Consider the following 25,004-nt stretch of genomic DNA (forward strand, 5'->3'; position numbering starts at 1 on the left):
AATGTGCTGATACATATTATGAAGAAACTCTTTTTATTGAATAATAATTCTGTGGATATTTCCATTGAGATTTTCGATACCCAGATACAGCCCATCGTACAATACGGTTCAGAATTATGGGGTCTAGATAAAAATGCTACAATACAATGTGAGTCCGTTCATTTATTTGGACTGAAAAAGATTTTAGGAGTTGAAATGAAGGCACCTAACGATTTAGTATACGGTGAGACGAACAGATATCCAATCTCTATAAATTCTGCAGTTAGGTGTGTTCGATGCTGGTTCAAATTACAAAAAAATGAATAAAGATAGACTGCCACGTAAACCCTATAATGTGTTGGATGATTTAGATTTTAGAGGTAAAAGGAACTGGGCGTCAAACGTACGAACTTGTCACTGTGTCCTGGGCTTTGGATATGTATGGGAATATCAAGGAGTAGGTAATGAAAATATGTTTTTGAAACTTTTTCGTCAGCGTTTGATAGACTGTAGATGGAAAAACTGGGAAAATCATATTCAGTCAAGTGACAGATTCTGTCTGTGCAGATCTCATACTTCTACACATTTAGTTAAGAATTATCTTTTGTTTAACATGGAAAGGCATCTACGAGTTTTATTAACAAGATTTAGATTTGGCATTTCTGAAATCTATATGCACATATACTTTTATAAGGTTGTTGATCATACAGAGAAGCTGTGTCCTTTGTGCAAGCAGTCAAATGAAGATGAAGTGCATTTTGTTTTGATGTGTCCTGTGTTACATGGTTTTCGCGTAAGATTCATTCCAAAGAAATATAATGAACGTCCATGTTTGTTTAAATTATGTTTATTGATGGCATCATCTGATAATGGTGTCATACGTAATCTTGCATTGTATTTACACAGAGCTTTTAAGTTAAGAGAAACTAATTGTGAAAATGGTTAATGTTTACTGATGGTTATGGTAACATCTGCATATTGTATTATTGCTCTTCATTCATATGGGGTCGTCTCAGTCTGTCTCTCTCTCTCTCTCTCTCTCTCTCTCTCTCTCTCTCTCTCTCTCTCTCTCTCCGTTGTTTATTAATCTATTCATTTGGTTAGTTACTTGGTTATTTTCTTATTTGACACTAAACAGCCTGTCATTCAGAGCAAGCCAGTTCAGTTTTCACGACAGCCGGGATTGTCGCAAAACCTGCGAGCATTCTCTCTCTCTCTCTCTCTCTCTCTCTCTCTCTCTCTCTCTCTCTGTCACACACACACACACACACACACACACACACACACACACACACACACACACACACACACACACACACACACCGGCACTTGAGAGAGCGGTGTGGGAGAGAGAAGGGAGGGAGACTCGGAGAGTGACAGAGATTCAGTGACAGCAAGGCAAGGGGTATAACTCCTGCAATTCGATTGCAGCTATTTTGTTCGGTGTGGGACATTATAAAAAGTTAGGGAATATCACTCAGATTTCAAAACAGTGGACACTGAAATGAAATCAGTTTGGGTAATCTACGGAAATGCTGCAATATGTGCGCGCACACACACACACACACACACACACACACACACACACACACACACACACACACACACACACACACACACACACACACACCGCGGTCGCGGGCGCGCGCGCAGAAAGACAATGAATATATCCTCATTAGAGAAACAAAGAAACCTTACGATAATGGAACAGCGAAGAGAGAGAGAGAGAGAGAGAGAGAGAGAGAGAGAGAGAGAGCATGACAAGGGGTATAACTCCTGTTTCCATTATCAATGCAGCAGTAAATTGTTTCCCTTAATTTGAGTGACGCACATCTTTTTGACATGAAGATAATCTCCCTTACTATTTCTCCGTGTTTTTGTTTTCATTTGTTTGTTGTAGGGTGTATGGTTTTTGTTTGTTTTTGTTTTATTGTTTTATTGTTTGTTTGTTTTTTGGGGGGTTGTTTTGTTTTGTTTTGTTTTGGGGGGGACTGTTTGGTTGTTTTTTTGTTTTTGTTTTTTGGGGGTTTGGGTTTTTTTTGGTTGTTTTTGGGGTGTTTTTTTTTTTTACAGTATGTACGTCTTTGTGAAAAGGTTTTGCATATAATTATTCCATGTGATATATAAACTGGGAAGCAAGGACCTGAAGAAGAACGCCACTAAGAACCAATAAGTGGTCAGCACCCAGTGTTTTCCTCCAGTTCATTATGATGCTGTAATTAAATCAGTCGGCTGCAGCCATCCGTGACCAAGAGCACAGACTTACATAAGTCAGTGGATCCGCCGGATCAAGACTCACATGGCTGGTTGGTATTTGTGTACAAGCAGCTGGGTCAGTAACAGTGGCAGCACGTCAGTGACCTTTCCACTCAGTGCGTTCCTCAGAATAATTGATAATGATGCTTCGAGTCCATTGTCAACAGCTACCAATGGCCAAGAATCAAGGCTCATTACCAGCCGACTTACAGTGTGGACCAAAGTCAGGCAGCAGCTCAATGACCTTGCAGATATCGTTCTGTCAAGTATTCAGGTTTACATATCTGACCACTGGGGTAGATGAGGGGCGTGTTAGTGACAGCACGGACTTCTGCATAAGTCCGCCGGTGGTCGACAGTCACCTAGCATCCTTTGGTACACGTTTAGGTATACCTGGGTGACCACCATTGGTGCCAGCTCGGGTGTTACTAATTGAGAGAGGACACCTTGGTGTACCGGTATGCATGGATGGTCATTTAGTTATGTGGATCCCTTATTTCGAGATAACACTTTTCTACTTGTATGCGTGGCTGGTCACTTGGGGGGTCAGCCTGACACTGCCCCGTGTTGTTAATCCCTCTCAAAAAGATTCAAAAACAAGCAAATACACAAATACACCCCCTCTCTATCAGTTTTTTTTTTTTCTTTTTTTTAATCTCTCTGTCTCTCTCATTTTCTTTCTCTGTCTCTCCCCCTCTCTGTCAGATGCTCTCTCTCTCTCTCTCTCTCTTATTTTCTGTCTGTCTGTCTCCCCTCTCCTGAATGCCAGCAGAAGATGGTTCGATTCAGACAAAGCAACATCTCCTTGCCCAATATGTGGCGAAAGCTCAGAAGATGAAAATAATTTCATATTTAACTGCAAAAGATAAAATAAATTACGAGAGAAAAAAAGCTGCACCATTTTCAATACAGCTCCAGCGCAGAGAAAAGATTAGTTCGGCATACTGATGACAGAAAATGAAGATATGATACTTTCACTTGCAAAATATGTATCTGAGGCAATAAATATACGGAAAACGTCCATCATCGGTCCAATAACTCATTAATCAATCAAATATTAGTATGGGTTCTATGAGGGGAAAAAGCATAGATTAAAAGGTAGGGCTACATTTGGATGGTCAATCTCGACATTGTAATTATTTGATGTGTTCGTATTGGGAGACTTGGATAGAGGGAGATGGGGACTGGAGAGTAGGACAGGGGCAGGGGGTGCGGGGGGGAGAGGGAGAGTAGGACAGGGGGAGATAGGGGATGGGTGGGGCGGAGAGTAGGAAAGGGGTGGATACGAGGGGGGAAGTGTGTGTGCGTGTGTGCGTGTGTGCGTATGTGTGTGTACGGACAGGGAGAGAGAGAGTGGGTGAGGGAAGAATGGAGAGAGACTATGGACTTATTTTGTGTGTGTGTGTGTGCGCGTGTATTGTATTGCTTCTTGCACACTTGCATGTAGTTTTCTTTCCACGTAAGTGCTCATGCACAGTGTACATTATGTATGTGTGCATGCAAGCATTTGTCAGAATATTATTTGATGACTACAAACATTTAAGGCATAGAAAAAAATGTTGCTTTTCCAAGATATCAAAATCACACTCTCTGCCTTGCGTCACTGCACTTGTGCATAGACACACACCACAAAATACCAACAAAATGTAATCAGTTAAATTAATACAATCTTTATTACATGGTATTTTGTACAGCTCTATGACTTGTGAGTTCAAGCCTCGTACTTTTTTTTCTTCTTAATAACACACGCACAGGAAAAAAAAAATCAAGTAACAGTGCATTTGCTCATCTTCCTTTTTTCACTTTGAAGACCAAGGGCAAAGAGGAGAACAGAATACAGATACAATATTAAATATATAATAAACCATGTAACAACAGATAAAAAATATCCATCATCAAGCAGACTACATTGACTTAAAAAAAATTCACACTTTTTTTTTTTTATAAACCATTACCCAACAACATTTCACACCACCAACACAAATGGATCCATCCAACTTTATACTTCTTACCACAGTCCAATGTTTTTTGTGTTGTTTTCTTTTCTGTCCCATTATCTGCACCGTTTCAGAGACACATTCCCACGGCGCACTATCTCAGTGCCACATACATCCAAGTTTATCTGCTGCTTTCTCAGTGCCAGCAATCTACAGTGAACTGTCAATGTTGGGTTGCCAGGAGGCCACACATCAGAGGAGACACTGCACTGCTGCTTAGTCACTTTGGTTGTGTTCAGTAGTGACCTGTTTTAATTCAACACATGCAAGACACCACCGACTACTAAGCCCCCCCGTACCCCCCGTCCCTCCCCGACCCCCCCCTCCTCCCCACCCACCCCACCCTACTGACAGCAATAATCGCTCAGTCCATTTACCAACTTTCCGAGTCTCGAATTACATCTGAATCTGATTTTTATCACTGTTAATGTTCTCCACTTGCACAGCTGGTTCATTAACAGAGCGATGGGCAGAGTATTTAACTGCACTTCACAAGCAGCCCAGTGCCAGTTCCCTTCACAACAAAAATCCACCTAAACTGGAAAAAAAAAATTACAAAAAAAAAAAGAAAGAAAAAAGACAAGTACTGACTTATGATGAACATCACCCCTCTACCCGAACCCTCCCACCGTAACGAACACAGGCAATAAACCAAGATCATGAGACTCCACATTTGATATGCTGTCCCCTTCTTTATGACTGAGGATTAATGATCACGAACTAAAGCGCAGTAAAAACAAAGTTCAACTGGAAAAGTGCAGCAACTGGCTGCCCATCTTTTTTTTTTTTTTTTTTGCTCAAGCTGTTCAAATAAGAAATTCATTCACTTTCAGCGTGAAACCAAGTGAGTCATCAAGTAATCTAAAATCTTGAGCTAACTCAGGACAGAACTAATTGCTCTGCGCATATGTGCATTCATGCAAAGAGTTCACTAAAGAGAGATGCTGTGTTTGCATCTGTTTTTAAGTGGGGTCAGTGAGGGGCTGGGGGGAAGATGGAAAGATGAAGATGAAAGCCAGAAACCTGGGCAAGCACTACTGCTTTGTGCATTCATGTGTGAGCGTGCGTGCGAAAGAGATGTGTATGCATGTGTTTTTAAGTGGGGGTGGGGTGGGGACTGGTAAGGTGGGAAGATATAGGGCATATAAGCCAGCTTTTAGTCATAACTGCTTGATTAGTGAATCTGCTCTAAATAAACCCTTACCCTTTGTGCAACCAGCAGTCAATGCATCATGAGTGTACATCATCCCTAGTGGTTGTGATGACCGACAAGATAAGACTTACAAACACTATCCTGCCACAGAGGTGTGTCACAACATGGCTACTGAATTTACTTGTGGCCCATCAAGAAATGCATATGCATTAAAGCTAGAAATCATTCACAACATAAGCGATGTGATCTTACAATGCAGTTTTTCACACACACACACATATATATAGACATGGATTTACTTCAATGGAGGTGCAAGTAATGCAAACACCTGAAAAAACAAATGAATGATGAATAAATGTAAAATGAAAGAAAGAAGTAATAAGTAAGTTTTTCAAAAGAAGAAAAAAAAAGAAAACAAACACCGGAGAGAAAGAAAAACATTTTACAGACCACCAAGTTAACAACCACATGTTGTGATAGGACTGGAGGAGAGGTAATCAAGTGTTTGGAGAAAAATGATGAAATATTGAAATCAAGGCCTATTTCTCTTGGTTTTTTAAATCCACACAGCATGCTCAACTTCTAGTAGATTATACACACAACAAACATTAAACGATATATATGCATGCATTTACTACGCTTTTTTTGTTGTCTTTCAACTCGTCATGCATTCTTTTTTTTTTTCTTTTTTTAATTTTCTATAATCAGCATTCCCCATGATCTTTCCTCAGTAAATCCGACTTTCCAGAGTAGTTTTGATGTTTAATGTGCACGATTGAGTTATACTTAAAAACTGGCAGACACATACTAACACACACACAGATGCAAGAAGTGGCACAAAAAAAGAAGAGAAAATTAGCTACATTTCTGTTAGTTGCTGGTTGTGAAACCATGAAGGAAGCAAGGAAAGTGGAGACAACAGTTCACTTCCTCTTCCCCTCCTTTCCTTTTCTTCCATATTCAGGAAACTTCTCTATTAGACTACAAGATCTTCACTCTACAGTGAACTTTACACACAAATGCAAACCAGAAACAATGCGCACATATATAGAAAATACACGCACTGCTAGAGTGATTGGGGGGCCAGGGGGAGAGTAAATGGAATGGCCACACTTCCCAACTTGTACTGTGAGACAACGACACCACACAAAACACACATACACCATTCCCAACAACACTACCATTCCAAAGTCCAGAACTAAGACATTTTTCCTTCATTTTTTTTTTTTTTTTTTTTTTTTATAGTCTATCTGCTTTGTGCACTATCAAATAAAACTGATTACAAATCATCATCACCACCAGCACAAGCCAACACATGATGGGGGAGGGGGTTATAAGAGACAGTGGACATGTCCACTCTACCACAGTCAATAAAAGGAAGATGAGTGCACAGCGACAAACACATCATCAGCACAACACTGGACCGACAAAAAACAAAAAAACAACCCAAGGCTGGTCTTGCTTTCATATCCATAAAACATCTTTAAAACCCAGCAAATTTATTTATGTGTACTGTGTGTACTCTGTGTGTGTGTGTACTAAGTGTGCAAAATATATGCAAGGCATATACAGGTTTGTTAAGCATAAAGTGACATGCTGCACACCCGTGTAAAAATCGGAAAGCTGTGTGTCTTGTCTGAGTAGAGAACGAGAGGTGACAAAAAACATCAGATCTACCCAGCTGAACAACCTCAAACTGTGGTTGTTCTTTTTGCATGGTACAAACTTTCATAAGACAAAAGAAAACAAAAAAGAAAACATTTCTTTCAGCCGGCATAACCATGTATTTTGTTTAGGGCAACAACAACAAAAAAAAAAAAAGCAAACCACACATGTCAAAAATATAAACTCCTGGCACTGGGCTTAGTCACTGGCTAAAAAAAAAAAAAAAAAAAAAAAACCCATTATCACCAAGCCAGGAAGGACGTTAAATGGAGAAAAAATACACACATAGAGTAAATAAATAAAGGTTTACTAACTAAAAACATTAAGGAGAAAACAGAAAAAAAATGACTGTTTTACCTTTAACTGTCCTTATCCATTTACATCACTTTATTGACTTACATCCATCGGCTGTTCAGGTATGACAAGTGAAGCGTCCGACATAATATAACAGTGTATAAGCTGGTTCGGTCACAGAACCTTTTTCGTTTCAAATTCATCCAACAAAGGTTGGATGGTGGTTTTTTTTTTTTCCCTTTCAACAGGAAACTAAGTGTTTATGATTCCAAACAGATGCACCATTTTTGTATACACATACATACACACACACACACACACGTACAATATGCAAGTAAACAAGCACACACACACCAACACTCTGATCTGAAACTATTTTCCCTTGTTGCAAAGTAAATGAGGAAAACAACAAAAAGACTCACTTTGTTTACACACATGCGAGCCAATAAAACCAAAGGGAAAAAAAGGTATTAAAAAAGACACTTTGTCACTTTCCTTCCTTTGCTTTATATACTCTTAAAGGAAAAAAGAAATAAAAAAAAAAACACTTGTTCATTCCCTTGGTTCAACAGACAAGAACAAAATGAGTTGGAGGGGTGGGGGGGAAATGGAGGGAGAAAAACGTTATGGGGGTGGGGCCCAAAAAACAAAAAAAAAACCAGGCTGGCTTTCTGATTCTCCCCTCTGGTCGCTAAGAAGCTGATTTTCCTCCTTCCTCCTCTTCTACATCCTCGTCCTCGTCGTCGTTCCAACTTTCTTGGACGATAGCTGCCACCTTCTTCTCATACTCGCGGCGGTTCTCCCGATACAACTGGGCTGCTTCATTGTTAGCTGGGCTGTTTGGGTTGGGGTCATGCAGCAAAGACTGCAACAGAAAAAAGGACCTTTACTTTGTTTTTCAAAAAGGCATCACTGTGAGTGTTCGGATAAATCTATACATGTATAACATGCGCAAGGCAGATGTCTGACCAGGCTTTGAGTACATGCGCATATATATATATATATATATAGTGTTCCTATCACAGTTGATTTCTTCTCCAGAATTTTGTCTGTGGACAATCTTTTTGTTGCCATGGGTTCTTTTTCAATGCACCAAGTGCATGCTGCACATGGGATCTCAGGTTTTTGTCTCATCCTAATGACCAGATGACCAGTTTGATTTTCCAGTCAAACATGGGAGAAAGGGCAAGACAGATTTGAACCCAGACCCTCACACTGTCACAGACACTGTACTGGCTGACTAATAATAGTATCTTAAACCACTGGACCTTTTAAAGCATGAACGTCTCTTCAACGTCTGTGTGTTCTTCAGCTGGTGAAAATCTTTGGCATTTCGCAAATTCAACAGAGAGAAACAGGGTGAGACTTACTGAAAGAAGCTTTAGTTCTTCCCCTGTAAAAACCTGAAATTTAATGCCTTTTTCTGCCAGTCTAAGTTCCTTGCTCACATTATTTTTATACAAATCACATTCATTTTCAATTAGCCTCTTCATGATCAAGGCACTCCTGTCTGCATCTGTCAACTATGGATCAACATTAATTCCATCTTTCGTGTGTGTGCATGCATGGGTGTGCACATGCATGCCAATGTGTTTCTTGTATGCTTTGTGTCTGACTGACATGTTACTATAAAGCGCTTTGAGAGGTTTGAAAGTGCAACAAAGTGAACTACTACTATCATTACCACCATCAAAGCAGAAATGCACATCTACATTCATCACCTGTGTCTGTGATGGGTGCCATAACCGAATGACTAAAATGGTGGACTTTCAATCTGAGGGTCTTGGTTTCATTCCCATTATGATTATGGGCACCTGGTGGAGATTCTTCCCATCTCCCAGGTCAACAAATATGCAGACTTAGTTTCAGTTTCAGTTTCAGTAGCTCAAGGAGGCGTCACTGCATTCTGACAAATCCATATACGCTACACCACATCTGCCAAGCAGATGCCTGACCAGCAGCTTAGTCAGGCCTTGAGAGCAGACTTAGCAGTGCGTTAATCCCCTTTGCAATTGTACAAATGCAAAAGATCATCTTCGTGGGCTGCAACTTCCATGTTCACTCGTATGTACACGAGTGGGCTTTTACATGCATAAGTGTTTTTACCCTGCCATGTAGGCTGCCACACATGTGCATGCATGCTGGGTATGTTCTTGTTTCCATAACCCACCAAACGCTGACATGGACTACTGGATCTTTAACATGCATATTTGATCTTCTGCTTGCATATATACACAAAGGGGGTTCAGGCACAAGCAGGTCTGCACATATGTTGACCTGGGAGATCGAAAAAATCTCGACCCTTTACCTACCTGGTGCAGTTACCAAGATTTGAACCTGGGACCCTCAGACTGAAAGTCAAACGCTTTAACCACTCGGCTACTGCACCCGTTGCAAAAGATCAAAACACACATATCCCATATCCACTTAAATACATAGATCCCATAACCTATATCAGTAAAACCATGTCAGTGTTCTGAGGGTTATGGAAATACAAATATACCCAAAGAACACACCACTGAAAATGGAGTATGGCTGCCAACATGACGGGATAAAAATGATTATACACTTGTAAGTTTACTGATGGATACAACTGATTGAGTGAGCTGCAGCCCAAGAACACAGACAGAACTTGAAGCTAACATGGGTCTGGGTTTTTTTTTTTGGAAGGGGGTGGGGCATGAATTATGTCAGATGTAATGCCCACTCTCCCTGTGTTTGTGTGTGTGTGCATGACACAATTATTAGTTTTTGCGTAATCCTTACCTATTGTGTGTATGCGTGGCACATGCAAGCATGCTTGTGTGTCTGTCATGCTATACAATAAAGACGTGAACAAGCAAATTTTCAAAAATTGTTGATGACAACAACAAAATCTTACACTTACAGCACCTTTACTGAAAAAAAAAACAAACAACAAAAACACAATCCTCCCCTTCTGATTACCTGGATTGAGGTGAGAATAGCTGATACATCATAGGTGGGACTCCACCTGTTTTGTAGAATGTCCAGACATATACTGCCATCAGCATATACTGAAAAAACACAGCAATGCCATTCAATCAAAATCTTACAAACAAACTGAGCAGAATAATCGGATACACTTTTTTTCTTTTTTTTTTCCCCAACAAATGATATTATGCAAAGATGAAGCTGACGTCTTCACATGAAACCATAATCATATAAATAAATGAAAAACCAAATAAGGATTATATTTATAATGACATATTAAGTCATACATATTTCCCAAATAACAAAAATGTTCACTCCCTCACCCAACAAATACTGCTGAGGGCTGCATATGATTATGAACCTTATTTACTGGTCAAAGTTCAAAGAAAATAAGTCATATTATTTGTTTCATTTTACTGACATGTCAATGGCTTGTATCTTCCTATTAGCTTTTTATTTCAATTAAAATTTGAGACACTAACCCCTATCAAGTGTTTGTAGGAACAATCAGGAAATTTGGTATGAACACTCAGACTCCGAGCCACATCAGCAAACACAGACACTGTTTGACCGAGACGCAACTTGATTTAGCCACATTCTCTCTTGTTCGGGCAAACGATTAAGCCGACTGCTCCACTCAATGCTGTTTCAATGTAAACACGCACACGATTAGCTGAGCATCATCACGCGAGACCAAGGTAAGTAGTGACTGCCCTGGCTTCGAGATCGATAGGGCTAGAGCATCTGAGTAATGTAATGACAGCAAAGCATGTGACCATGTTACATAGTTGAAAATAAACTCGTCGGATTAATGTTGACGTTGATGTAATGTCGGAACAAACTGTGATTGAGCGTAACAATATATGGAAAAATCATAGCAGTATGCATCTCTGAAATTATGAAATGTAATTTGTTGTGATTCAAATAATGACCTTGCTATGAACCAAAAACAGTGATAATATCTATGTTTGTTTGTGTCAAGTTCAGAAAATATTATAGGGCACAAATCAAATATATAAATATCAACCACACTTCAAAGTCTAGAAACAGGCACATCAAGTATAAATTAACTTTAACCAGTGGAGTGCCTATAACTTGTATAAGACGTAAGCTGACGTCCTACGAAAAATATTGCCATAGTGCCTATAAGACATCCACTGACGTCCTGCATATGTTCTGATTTTTCCTTCATTGGAGTTTGGTTCAATTCACATAAACAGACTGAACAATTAGTTTGATGTGTCTGCATTATAAAAATACTATTTAAATGAACATTCATCAGGTAGAAAACTCCTTTCTACTCATTAATAATTTGCTAACTGACCACGTGATGTGCGCGTGGAAAAGGGGGCTGCATCATGTTAAAAAAAAAAAAAAAGTGTTGAAAACTGTGCCCAGTAAAGCAAATAGTCACACTCAGCAGATTTACACAATTCTGAAAGCTCTCCTTGTGGCTATGGACAGCTTTCGCGATGGAGAAGGATCTCTCTTGTCTGATGATTGGTTTGAAAACGAAGGTGACTGACAATGACAGTGATGAAAATGACAGCCCATCTGATGGTAATTCAGTCCATCTATCCAATCAGACAGCGTTTTTTAACACGTGGCTATGACTGACAGAGTATGTGCAGTGAACGTGGGAAGAAGGGAAGGAGATGGAGAGGAGAGATGTAAGACGATAGGTCGAATGTCAGCCAGTCCATGAAGGGGGCATGGCTTTTGGGAATGAGTATGCTCACATTTCAATGCAGACTGTAGGATGACAACACCCAATCTCCACGATTTTCAAGAAACACAAGGTGGCACCTGCACTGGACGTGAAACACATGCCTTTTTGTTTTTCATGTTGTTTTTTTTCACTGAATCAGATGGTTGACTTGTTTGAAGATGTGGCAAGCTGGATGCACAGCAGACACTTTAATTGGCCCAAGTGCAACTTGAAAGGAGTGAATGTCATCAAAGAACTTCCCTCTCACTCCCTCTCACTCTTAGCTGTCAAAAAGCTTGCCAGCTCAGTTTCTGAGACGGTGACTGACCTTTTACGTTGACTTTACCCACCTTTGTCACTGTTGAGACAGTGATTTACTTACACATCTGCACGAGCTGTGATTTGTTTTTATAAACTTAATGCCTGTTTTACTTCCTTCTACAGGTATAATCTGACAATAGGCATGCTATTTCTAGCTGTATTTTGTTTCTTTTCTTTATGGATGTTATTATGTAGAGGTGGAAATTTTTTTTTTTTGTTGCACAAAAATTATTATCTTGACTTTAAATACCTGAACAGTTATCTACAACCTAACTGTGTAAAAGAGCCCAGAAGCATTTCACTCATTTTCCTTCACAAAAATGTTTACTTTCTTTCTGTATCACCCACAGCTTTTGTGCTAGAATTTTTTTATTTATTACCCCCGAATCCTCAAAATTCCCCGGCAAGGGGAGAACACTTTTTTAGAATAGAACAGAATATAGAACAGAATAGAATATGTCTTTCAAAAGGAATATTTTGGCAGTAGTACATAACAAGATACATCGAAAATCATACACAAACACAGATACAGTAGAAATTAGGATACATACAAGTGCATATCAATATAACGCACTGCGCACACACACACACACACATTCACACACACACATGCACACACACACACACACACACACATGCACATTTGAACAGAAGCTGCATTTTACATGTGGATGGGGCTGATGACTAGATCTTTCGGAAGATGGCTGTTGGTTGCACAACTCTATTTATCACACTGGATTCGTTCGAGAGACAGGGCACTGACTGCTTTGGGGGAAAAGCTATTGGCAAAGCGATTGGTTTTCGTCCTTATACTTCTCTACCATCGACCAGAGGGGAGCATCTCGAAAATCCCAAAAGCTGGATGTGATTCATCCTGGCTGATTGATTTTGCTTTTTTGAGTAGCTGCTTATAATATATGTCTTCTAGAGAAGGTAGATCAGCCCCGGCAATCTTGGTGGCAGTTTTTACGATTCTGTTAAGGGCTGCAACTTCTGCCTTGGAAATGTTTTTGTACCAAACAGTAACAGCAAAAGTTAGCATACTTTCAATGACTGCTCGGTAGAAATCAACCATGATTTCTTTTTTAATTCCGAACTTTTTGAGGCCCCGAAGAAAGTACAGGTGCTGTTGTGATTTTTTAACAATTTTTTCTGTATTTTTCTCCCATTTCAAATCATTGGAAATGATCAGTCCGAGAAATTCAAAATCGCTGATGATCTCTACTTGCTTGTCTTCAATGACAAGTGGTAAGGGATCAGATCTGATCTTCCTGAAATCTAGAATTAATTCTTTGGTTTTTGATATGTTGAGCTCTAAGTTGTTTTGATCACACCAGCTGACAAATCCATGTACTTCTTCGCTATATTTTGATTCATCACTGTTCGTAATCAGCCCTTCTAGAGTAGTATCATCGGCAAACTTGACCATGGTGTTACATTCATTTTGAGTTGCACAGTCATTTGTGAATAGTGAGTACAACAAAAATTCCCTGGCACTGAAATGGTTAAAACCACACTTCAAAATTTGGAAATCTAAAAACAAAACAACAATTTCATCACTGATACTGATAACAAGCCAGTTGACACTGCTTTACATTTTTTCTTTTTCAACTTTTTGAAATTACCTCCCTTCCCTCGGAAAGGAAAAATGGATACCTACCTTTGGCATGAACAGTTTACCACTGTACTTTTATAGCTTGAAAGTTGAAAAAAAACAGACCACATAAGACGGAGGGAGGGAAGAGGGAGGGGGCGTGAGAGAGAGAGAGAGAGAGAGAGAGAGAGAGACAGAGACAGAGACAGAGAGACAGAGAGAGAGTGTGTGTGTGTGTGTGTGTGTGTGTGTGTGTGTGTGTGTTTGACATGTTGGAATGTGAAGTTTGCCATAGATGATAAAGACTAAAATGCACGAAATGCCACTAGTAGATGATATTCATTTACAACAATGACCAACTGATACATTGGATATTTCTTTACATTGTATAATGGAATCACATATGTGGCTGATTTTTTTAGAATTAAAAATGCATTAAAAATATGTTTTTCTGCAGTCACTTCCATTTCTGAAAATAATAAACGTTCAAACTTACCATTAGGATGAAACATTTTGGAAATAAAGCGCACTCCTGGTGGTTTGTTGGGGTATTCTTCTGTGAATTCTATGGTAAGCTTAAAGGTACCATCCTCGAAAGGCGTTTCATGGGGCCTGGAAAAATAACCAACATGCAATCATTTTCAATTTCATGAAGTAGCTCATCAAGATATAACAGCTTTTTCTGCTTTTCTTTCAACATGACTGTGAACACTACAATAACAAAACCAATTTAAAATCATTGTTCAGTATCACAGTCTGACTATTAAATAACCATCATCCTTGATGGGTTTTTTTCTGCTTTTTCACTTCCATCCTCTCCAACCCTTTTCCACTCTTTCCAACCACCATGCACCAAATTCAGTTTCAACAGCACTTTCTAAGTATACTGTCAGTTCAAGTCTGCTGATAAGCATGTTACTCAAGAGGTGTCCAGACTTCTTGCACATATCTGTGAGCTCCATGGTTCAAATCTATCAGCACCTGATAGGTTTTTAAAGGTGAAGAGTTTCCAAATTCCAGTTCCACTCTCCAAGATCAACAGTTTATCTTGTAGTTGTACAAAAAATCTACTAGTGCCTGAATCCCTGAATCAGTATGTGTGTATTTGCATGCATCTGACAAGCTGAAGATGATGGCGTATAAAAGATCCTCTGGCCATGCGATGAATTATCTGAACCTGACTGTGAAAACATACTAATCCAGCGTACACCCACCACTGAAAATCAAATGTGGCTGTCAAAATCAAAGGGTACCGACTTGTTAATGATATATTATCACTGATGCTAATAGAGCTGAAAACTGATGATGTTAATCCAGCAGAAAGAAAAATACTGAAAAGAAAATTCAGCACAGGTACACAAAGCCTGACATGCCTCAAATGTCGAGCATTTGTCAATTTATCCCCCGAGGATTTTAAAAAGCAACCTGAATAGAAACATGATTAAACTTAATATACAACTTATTAAGTTATATAAAACAGAAATAGTACAAAATCAAAGAACACCAGCAGGCACTTCAAGTTCATTTCCTACTCTTACAGTCCCAGATGTAAAGAATAATTCAAACATCATTCATTCATTGGAATACTCAATTATAATCAAGTCTAGAAAAAGACTTTCTCGAAAAACACACACACAAAAAAAAACAACAACAACAGATGAATGGACAATTAACTTGACTAAGGCAGAAAACAAGATTGAGAATGGAAGGGACAATATCCAGAAAGTAAAGAAAAAAAGACAGAAACAAAGAACAATACATGAAAGACAGAATTTCTGGAATACATTTTCCATGAAAAAAAAAAGAGAAAAGCATTACTGAATGATCCCTTGGTATCCCCACGATTGAAACTGGATGTTGAAACTAACTGTTCTGCACATGCATAACATAATTTTGGTTCTGTGTGTACTGGTAGTGGTACACATTTAACTCACTGAATGCTCGAGTTAGTTGGACTCAACCACCCTGACCCAGTAACTGAGTAATAACTGAGTAAGTTTCCAAAATTGAACATTGTACCCCTGACTAAAGATACCAAACTGGTGAATAAATCTCTAAAGCTGATTGGAAATTGGGAGAACTCTCCGTGTGTTCCACAACTTGCACAAATGAATAACAAATTTTAGAAGAACAATTAAGAAACCAAAACATTCTAACTTCCATAGCTGAACACACTTAACTGACGTTCCATTCAGGCAAGTTCAAATCTTTTACATAACTTGAGTTAACATAATATTTCACCTTGACTTTTATCAACTTTATAAAAAGTTTATTTACACCACAACTTCTTTTTTAATATTTTCCCTTTCCTTTCATCACATTGACCAGTAGGTATGAATTGGTTGTGGTTGTTCTGCATTATATATATATATATATTATAGTACACACTAACAGGGTCTCAGGTCTGCACATATGTTGACTTTAGAAACCAAAAAAAAAATATATATATATCTATCCCTAACCTTAACCAATCAGGTGCACTGGAACATATCCATCCTTCACCATCAGATGCACTGGAACACGGAATCAAACCCATAGAACTTGTGAGAGAATCCAATATTCCAAGTAGAACCATTCACTTATTCAGTCACCACATATGTTATCCCTTACCCAAATATAACAGCATTCCACAGCATGATGTTGTTGTCAGAGGGAGCTCCACTGACACCTGCAGGGGGGTCTTCTTGAAGTCTGAAAAGAAGAAAACCAGAAATGTTAATGAATAAAATAGCTTTTTTTTCTTCTTTATCTTTGATTCTAACTTATAAGTTATATAATGAATGAAATGATGTTAATACACAGTATGACTATGAGAGTGAATTCATGAACAAGTGACAATCTTTTTAAAAACTATTCCTCAACAAATTATTATTAAATTTTCTTTCAGAACAATATTCCAGTAGCTGTTGACTGTTTATACAAGAGTACATACACATCATTTAACTATGTTCTTGCATGTTTTATGCAATCACGTTTTTAATATCATCCTCTTAGATGAACAGACTATAATAAAAATAAATAATAAAAAATGCAACCAAGACGTAACCAACAATGTTCTTATCCGCACATGTATTTTGCATGTTACTATTACTAGTCAACTGAAGCACAGAACTGACAGAAGTCCTTCATTCTGTTGTCAAATGACAATTTGTGTGATGAAAAATAAGAACACAGGTTTTACAAGACATACTGAAATGAAATGTATGCAAATTGACAAAAGACAAAATGGTTATCACCACATCAGGTGATCATTACTGGATTCACATGATGATGATTACATTCGGTCTCCGAGATTGATATCATTTTCAACTTTTCAGTCATTTAAAAAATAATCAGAGCCATGGAATGAATGACACCAAAATAAAACATCATTCTTCACACAAAGACAAATAAATTTTTAATAATGGTGGGGCTCTAAGAGGCAGACATGTTATGCGTTGTTGTTTTTCTTTGTGTGTCACTGTGTGTGTGTGTGTGTGTGTGTGTGTGTGTGTGTGTGTTTCACTGCTTGAGACTATGAGAAGTGTGAATGTGTGAGGTTGTGAATGAGTGAGGCTGTGATTGTGTGTGACTCTGTGTGTGTGTGTGTGTGTGTGTGTGGATGTTTTTATGGCTGAGTCATAACATATGACAGTCACAGAAATTGGGAATCAGGTGCATCAGCTTGGGGTGTCTTGTTTTGCAATGTAATATGAGGTCGTACACTAAACTGTGTTCGCTTATCTGATATGATAAATCTGCATTCCAAGGTTTGAAAACGATGTATCTTTTCCAATGACAGTCACTGTGTAAAGTTCTCAAGAACTGACTGAACTGTGAACGACGGAATAGTGTTATTATGACGCACGTCGCACACATTCCTTTGATTTTTCCCCGTTCCGATCGAAATAGGTTTCAAGTGTAACAGCAAAGTCATACTTTACACATTCATCATTTCAAAAAGATTGTGCAGTCAAGTTAATGTGGCTAGTTTTCAGACAAATTCCTAAACAAAAATAATGGCGTTTGACATTAACAACGTTGTAACGAGGCAGCCATTTTGACATGAACACGACTTCATCGAACTGCGTTTTTCTGAACAGCTTACTCATTTTCTTACCTTTTGAAATCCCTCATCAATCGTCGACGAGCCGGGGTGGTCATTCTGCTGAAATGTGACCGTTAGAATCTATGTCTCGCCACCCACAAAAGCAAACCTTCTGTTTTCAATCGACGAACTGTGATTTCCGCTGTCAATATTCACATCCGGGCGTTTGCTTATTTCGGTGACGTCATGCTGCTGTTTCCAAACTTACACTTGGGAGACTCCACTCCCAGTGAACGAAGAAAGCACATGTGTGCCCTGCGTAAAATAAGATTTGGCTCTGACCTTGAGTGTCACGAAAAGCGTATGCTGTGGCCGACTTCCTGATTCTCGGTTTCACCGTTTATCTATCTCTGCCTGTCTGTCTCTTACTCTCTCTGAACCCTTCTCACCTGAGAAAAAGCCATTGGTTTGGGTTGAAACGATCCAGCATTGAAAATTCTTTAAGTTAATAGTCATAAAAGAATGAAATTACAATGACGCGTCGGGTAATGATGCTTAGACGCATTTACGTATTGAACATATCAATATCAATCAGTGGCAAAGGAGGACAATATTCTCATGTTTTGTCTTTGCCTTATTTGCTTATTCATCAACGTGATCATTAATAACTGATTAAGAGTGGACGAACGATAATTTATATTTTATTGCCCTATTTACTAATGTTATGATAGTATTTACAAAGTTCGTTGCAGCGGGTTACTTTACGAGAAGTGTCTGAAGGTCCGCAGTCTACACATAATCATTTTAAAATGTTGTCATGCAGAAGGTTGGATGTTCGGAAGGGTGGTGGCCCAGATAACATGCAAACGTTTTTCAAACTTTTTATGCTGGTTAACTTGGTTTTAAACGGTTTACTGGTTCTGGGTAAATGTTTTTGAAAACGTTATTTTTCGAAACATAGCAAGGGAAACCATTCAGTGCAATTAATTCCCTTGGAAATGTTTCGCAGGAGACGATTTCAAAAGGTTGCAGGTTTTGTTGTTTGTTTTTCTTCGAACATATGAATCTGAGGCGCCATGCAATGCGTTCGGCCATATCCATATATGCTACACCACATCTGCCAAGCTGATGCCTGACTAGCAGCGTAACCCAACACACTTACACAGGCCCTGAGAAAAAAATGAAAAAGAAAGAAAGAAAAAATATTTTAAAAAGTAAATGAATATTTAAATTTCATTTCTTTTTAATTATAAGAAGAAGAAGAAGAAGAATTAAATAAAAGACAATAATAATAATAAATAAACAAATAATCAAATAAATGTAAAACACACACACACACACACACTAACGTGCATAACAGATATGCAACAAACATGCATTTTCACATATATGAAAGCAAAAACAAATACACATAGACACATAAACTCAAAGAAAAATAATGCATGGTTGTTTATCATATCATATCATATCACATCATGTGTCACGGCTTTTAGGCTTTATCAGCCTTTTGCCTGATCAATAGTACTTTCTTCTTTTTTTTTTTCTTTTTTTTTTTCCAGAGTGTGCAGTTGCTAATATTATGGCTAGCTTCTTGTGGGAAAAATTACTTGGAAGCCATAATCCTTCCAGTGTTCATCGAATAAATTCTTTGAATTGTTAAGTGTTCCTGTAGTGACAGTGTCACCGGGCAGATTATTCCAGAAGTTGACAACCCTGTTAATAAAAAAATAAAAAAATAAATAAATTATTTAAAAAAAAAAATTAAATGGTGAAAAAAAGTATGATTTGGTGATTGTCTTCATTAGTTTTAGTGGGTGTCCCATGGTATGATTACTTTTGTGACTGTGCATGCAGTAACATTCTTGCAAGTTAACTGACGGCCATTGGCATGGCACAGCATTAACACTGGGTGGTGGTTAGTGATGATTTATTTACCTTTTATGATTATGTTGAATTTGAATTTATATAATTTATTGCGCTGTGATTCAGTTGTTATGACTGACGAATTGGAATGATCACAATATGTATAGGAACAAGCTGCAACTAAATGATGATAAGACAGAATTTATGATAGCCTAACCTGTCCAAAGAAGTTTCGTCAACATCCTTCCTTTCCTGACTCTGTTCTAATCAATAGCACACCTGTTTCACTTTCTCCTTCTGTTCGCAGTCTTGGTGTAATCCTAGACCAGTCTCTTTCCTTCCAACAGCACATTTCGAATATCTGTAAAGTTGCCTATTTGGAACTGCGTAGAATCAGCTCTGTCCGCCACTATCTCTCAACCGATGCAACCAACTGAGAAACTCGTATGCTCTCGATCTGGTTCTCTCAAGATTCAAGTGGATTACTGCAACTCTCTTTTGGCCGGCCTTCCCAAATATCTGTTAGACAGACTCCAACGAATTCAGAATAACGCTGCCAGGCTCATTTGCAGAGCTTCTAAATTTGACCACGTTTCTCCTCTCCTTCAGTCTCTCCACTGGTTGCCTGTTTCTGATTGAATAGACTATAAGCTATCCGCTCTGACCTTTTCTGCAGTCAACGGATCTGGCCCCAAGTATCTTTCTGAACTCTTCCAAATCTATACCCCGTCTCGCCAGCTCCGTTCTTCCTCTGATACTCGACTTCTCAGGATACCTCACGTCAGAAGTAAGACCTATGGACACAGATCGTTTTCTTTTCAATTGCCAAAGACATGAAACAAACTCCCTGATAACCTCCGTCATTCTGATTCCTTCGCATCTTTTAAATCTCGTCTCAAAACTCACCTTTTCCCTCAGCAATAAGTTCAATTGTGGCAGGTCCACTTCCTTTGCGTTAGCTGTGCTTGACTATGTCTGTATACGTATGTATGTGTACATAACTTCCTGCATGCATATGATTGTGTATTGTGTGTGTGTGTGTTTATGTAAGTTTGTGCCTGCCAATGTGTGCGTATGTGTTAGGGTAGCTGTTAGGTACACATGTATGTTAAAATGTATGTATGCATTGTGTGTGTGTGTGTGTGTGTGTAGTCCCATTTTGTTGTGTGTATGTAACATTGATTTAATGTACAAAAACCCTTTACCCACCAGGCGCCGTTACCGAGATTCAATCCCGGAACTCTCAGATTTAAAGTCCAACGCTTAAACCACTCGGCTATTGTGCCCAGTGTGAGTGAATGAATGTGTGTGTGTGTGTGTGTGTGTGTGTGTGTGTGTGTGTGTGATGGGGCATGTGAGAGGGAGAGAGAGGGAGAGTGTACACGTGTGTGTGTGTGTGTGTGTGTGTGTGTGTGCACAAGAGAGTGAGTCTGCCCAGGTGAATGATTTCTCATTAAGTTTGGACTGGATTAGTTATTATGGGGATGGTTTGGAACATCATTCAAAACATCTTTTTTTTTACAACTGTCCTTACATACTGGCCCAAGATCAAGGTCACTGCATGAAAATAATCTCTGTGTCACTTCCTTTCTTTTCCAATGGGAAAAGGAGAAGTGGCAATTCAGTGAAATACTGTGTAAACTGTGTTCAAATTCAGTAAAACTGATTCTCCAAGCCTGCTTGGTTTGAGTGATCATCTCGAAAAGCTTTGTATACACAACACAGGGACAGATGTGCAGACAGACAGATAGACCCATACACACCTATTTACTTTCACCATTCATTTCTTATTTTATTTTTTCACATCATGTACGCTTAGAAATGTACACAATTAGAAGTTTACACTTGAAGCAAACATGGAAGCCATTTATAAAGACAAGTGTAAGGCTGTACATAGCTGCTTGAATTTGGTGAATAATATATCAAACTATTTCATAAGCCTGTGCCTGATAGGAGGGAAGGAGAAAACGAGAAGGAATGGAGGAAAGACACAGACTGGCAGCACAGCACAGAAAAAGTCAGCAGGAAAGGTAATATGAAAGAGAGGGAGGCAGAGTGCAAACACACAAAACCTTCCCGTTTCACTATGGCAACTACGGCAACAATGGCCAATGACAAAACAAAGCACAAATCTTAATCAAACAAGAGAGATTAAGAAGGAAAAGAGACATGATCAGGGTTAAAAAAAAATCTTCTGTCAATACAAATCAATAGTGATAGAAGGATAAACAAACATGAAACAAACTAACACACCAGTAGAAAGGTAAGAGAATAGACAGAGAGGCAGGCAAACAGATGGACAGACAGCAGAATGGACAAACAGACAGATAGACAGACATAATATTATCAATGAGAGTGTAACAATTGCAATTTTAACATCACACACTCATGTAAAACAAAACAAAACAGTGGAGGACAAGCACCAAATACACACACACACACACACACACACACATATATTATATATATATATATACATACACACACACACACACACATACATAAACTCAATCTACTCACTCCTTCCGAGTTTGTGGGCTGCACCTTACATTCACCTGTCTTTATGAGGGGCTATTTCCAGTCCACCAAATGCTGACATGGATTACGAGATCTTTAACATATGCATTTGATAGTCTACATGCATGTACACTGACAAAGGGTTCAGGCACATCTGTTGACCTGGGAGATCAGAGAAATCCCCATCCCTAATCCAGTAGGTGCAGTGATCAGGATTCAAACCAAGGATCCAATGCTTTAACCATCAGGCTGTTGCATCCATCAGACTTGACTCACTGTGCTGACCTTAACTCACTCAGTACGGCCAGTCCTCTCTTCTCCTCTACACAGACCCCTCGGATGTCCAGTGAGTGTCTGAATGACCCAACCTTTAGCTTCCGTCGTCAGAATTGTGGTATTCTCTGTCAACATTCACCTCTTCAGTATAAGAGCCTTCTGCTTGCAATATTTTGATGATGGTAATTGGGGTGAAACGCTGTTAACGTCGTCCCTTTCACCATTCGTATGGAGAGAGTTAATGGATTGTAGTATTCATTCGGTCCGGATCTAAATGAAGGGCTTGCTCAAATGCTTTGTAATTATTGTTCTGATCAGATCATTACCATCACAATGCCTCTCCCCAAACAGAAAAACGAACAGACAAAAACAAAAACATAGACATGAAAATAACAGACTGTCAACATGCCTGTCTTGTACTTTACCCTTTAACTTCGGGAACTATTTGTGATTTTTGCCAAATAATCACCAACCTCTCAAAGAAAACCAAAATTATGCACAAATGTATGTAAAAGTATGTTTTCTTGAAGGAAAATGAATGGAGAATATAATTATCATGAATTCAATGTTGACAGGATGAGATAACCCCCAATCAGGTTTTTAGAATAAAAATGCACAGAATATTTTGAAAAAAACCCGAAGAAGTTTGTTTATTTTATAGGTGGAAATTGTGCTAAAATGTAAGCAAATGTATTCGACACAATAACCAAGTGCAATAATGCTGTTTCCTGCACTATCATGTTGTTTTAAACATAAAACTATACATAACCACTCACAACCTCCCACCCCAACACCCACAAACACCATCACACAATATTACAACAGAAAAAAACTCACTGTAAACAATGTTTTAGCTTGCAGCTTTCATCTGGAGGATTTTATAGTTGATGAAAACCCTAAAAAGAAGGTTTCAAGCTAAAATTTTGGGTTTTTTCTACACCCACTTCTGACACAACCCTGATCCCTTCCTGCCGATGTATCTTGTAGCATGTAATCATCATCAGGATAACCAGAATCACTTCAGTTGATCAACAACATTACTTTCGTTTTCTATCACATTTTTATAGTTGCTATTGTTGACGTTGTCCGGAAAATCAAACAAAATCTAGACACCTCTTCTGTACTGTACATTCTGGCAGCCATGTTGATACACTCAACAGATTTTTGTTTTATAAAATGTAAAAGAACTGTATGAAAATCCAGCAAAAAACACTCATCAAGGCAGTCACCCTTTGCAATGGAGGTAAGTGTATGCAAATGAGTGGCTGGGCACCTGATTATGCATTACCCCATAACCACAGATATTTGCAGTCAGAAGTGAATGGCTAAATGATCTGACAATGATCTGTAAGTCTGGATGAAACAATGCACAGAAGCTCACAGAAAGATGATGTAATTTACTGAAATGTAATTTACTGTTAATCATTTTGATCACATTTTCAGTATATGATGTAGAAAAATGTAAGTTCATACATAATTCAGAATTTGTTCTGTAACTTGAGTCAAGGCAAGTGATGTCCACCCCCAAGTAAAATCATAATTTGACATAAACAGAGAATCCAAGGTACATAAGTTGTAAAATAAAATCAGTATAAATATGTGGCTTCAATAGACAAACAATGCAAAAAATACAAAAACATAAAAACATTACATATACATTTTCACATTTGAATAATCTATATGCAACTGGTGTTATGAAAATCATGTATATGTACAGTAAAACAAATGCATCAACAAGATTGCAACAAAATATAAAAGCATATATGCAAAGAATCTGCATTACACAAAAAAACAAAAGCACCGAATATACTCATCTTGAAAAACATGCATGTCAGTTTTTTTCTCACTTTCCCCCACCATTGCCAACCTTCTTTGTGAATACCTAATTACTCAACAATTCAATATTGACAGCTTTGGTGAATATTTTACTAATTAGATTAAAAAAAACAAAAAAGAACAACAACAAAAAACAAAAAACAACTAAAATAAAAAGCAGAAAAAAAGAGAAAAGTTTTGAAGCTTATTGTGGTCAGTTTGAGAAACAGTGCTGAATAAGTTTTCATTACTTTTATTACTTGACACATTTCCAACTTTTTTCCCTCCTTCCTGCCTCTTCCATTTGAAACACAATATGTCATAGACATGTCTAGCAAAGAAACAAAAAAAAAACAAAAACAAAACAAAACAAACAAACACAAAAAACCAACAAGAAGAAGAAAACAAACAAATTTTCAACTATACAACATATGAATGTTACTATACATGTAACATTAACAATTTGTTACAATCTGGACTGTTTCTGGAAAGAGTGAGTCATCTTTTTTTCTTTTCTTTTCAGAAGCATCCATTTTGTAAATAAAGCAAACATTTTTTCTTATGTGCTCATTTTAATGTTGTGCTTT

General features: G+C 38.3%; 1 protein-coding gene across 1 annotated transcript; it reads right to left on the bottom strand.

The window, feature by feature from the left end:
• Nucleotides 1-3,884: 3,884 nt before the first annotated feature.
• Nucleotides 3,885-18,191, bottom strand: LOC143299235 (ubiquitin-conjugating enzyme E2 A-like). Its single transcript, XM_076612440.1, has 5 exons — nt 18,019-18,191; nt 16,530-16,610; nt 14,416-14,531; nt 10,291-10,379; nt 3,885-8,209 (listed from the first exon to the last, which is right to left on the bottom strand). Exons 1-5 carry the CDS (start codon nt 18,060-18,062, stop codon nt 8,036-8,038), a joined length of 504 nt encoding a protein of 167 aa, XP_076468555.1. The 5' UTR covers nt 18,063-18,191; the 3' UTR covers nt 3,885-8,035.
• Between the last annotated feature and the right edge of the window lie 6,813 nt (nt 18,192-25,004).

The sequence above is a fragment of the Babylonia areolata genome, chromosome 24 (genome assembly GCF_041734735.1).
Source record: "Babylonia areolata isolate BAREFJ2019XMU chromosome 24, ASM4173473v1, whole genome shotgun sequence".
Lineage (NCBI taxonomy): Eukaryota > Metazoa > Mollusca > Gastropoda > Neogastropoda > Buccinidae > Babylonia > Babylonia areolata.

What these genes read in the sequence shown, in the direction of transcription:
- LOC143299235 (XM_076612440.1), bottom strand. Translation starts at nt 18,062, where the DNA reads ATGACCACCCCGGCTCGTCGACGATTGATGAGGGATTTCAAAAG. An exon ending in TTGATGAGGGATTTCAAAAG is followed by an intron (nt 16,611 to 18,018) that starts GTAAGAAAATGA and finishes TCTTCTTTTCAG; the next exon opens with ACTTCAAGAAGACCCCCCTG. An exon ending in CAAAATGTTTCATCCTAATG is followed by an intron (nt 10,380 to 14,415) that starts GTAAGTTTGAAC and finishes GTGTTTTTTCAG; the next exon opens with TATATGCTGATGGCAGTATA.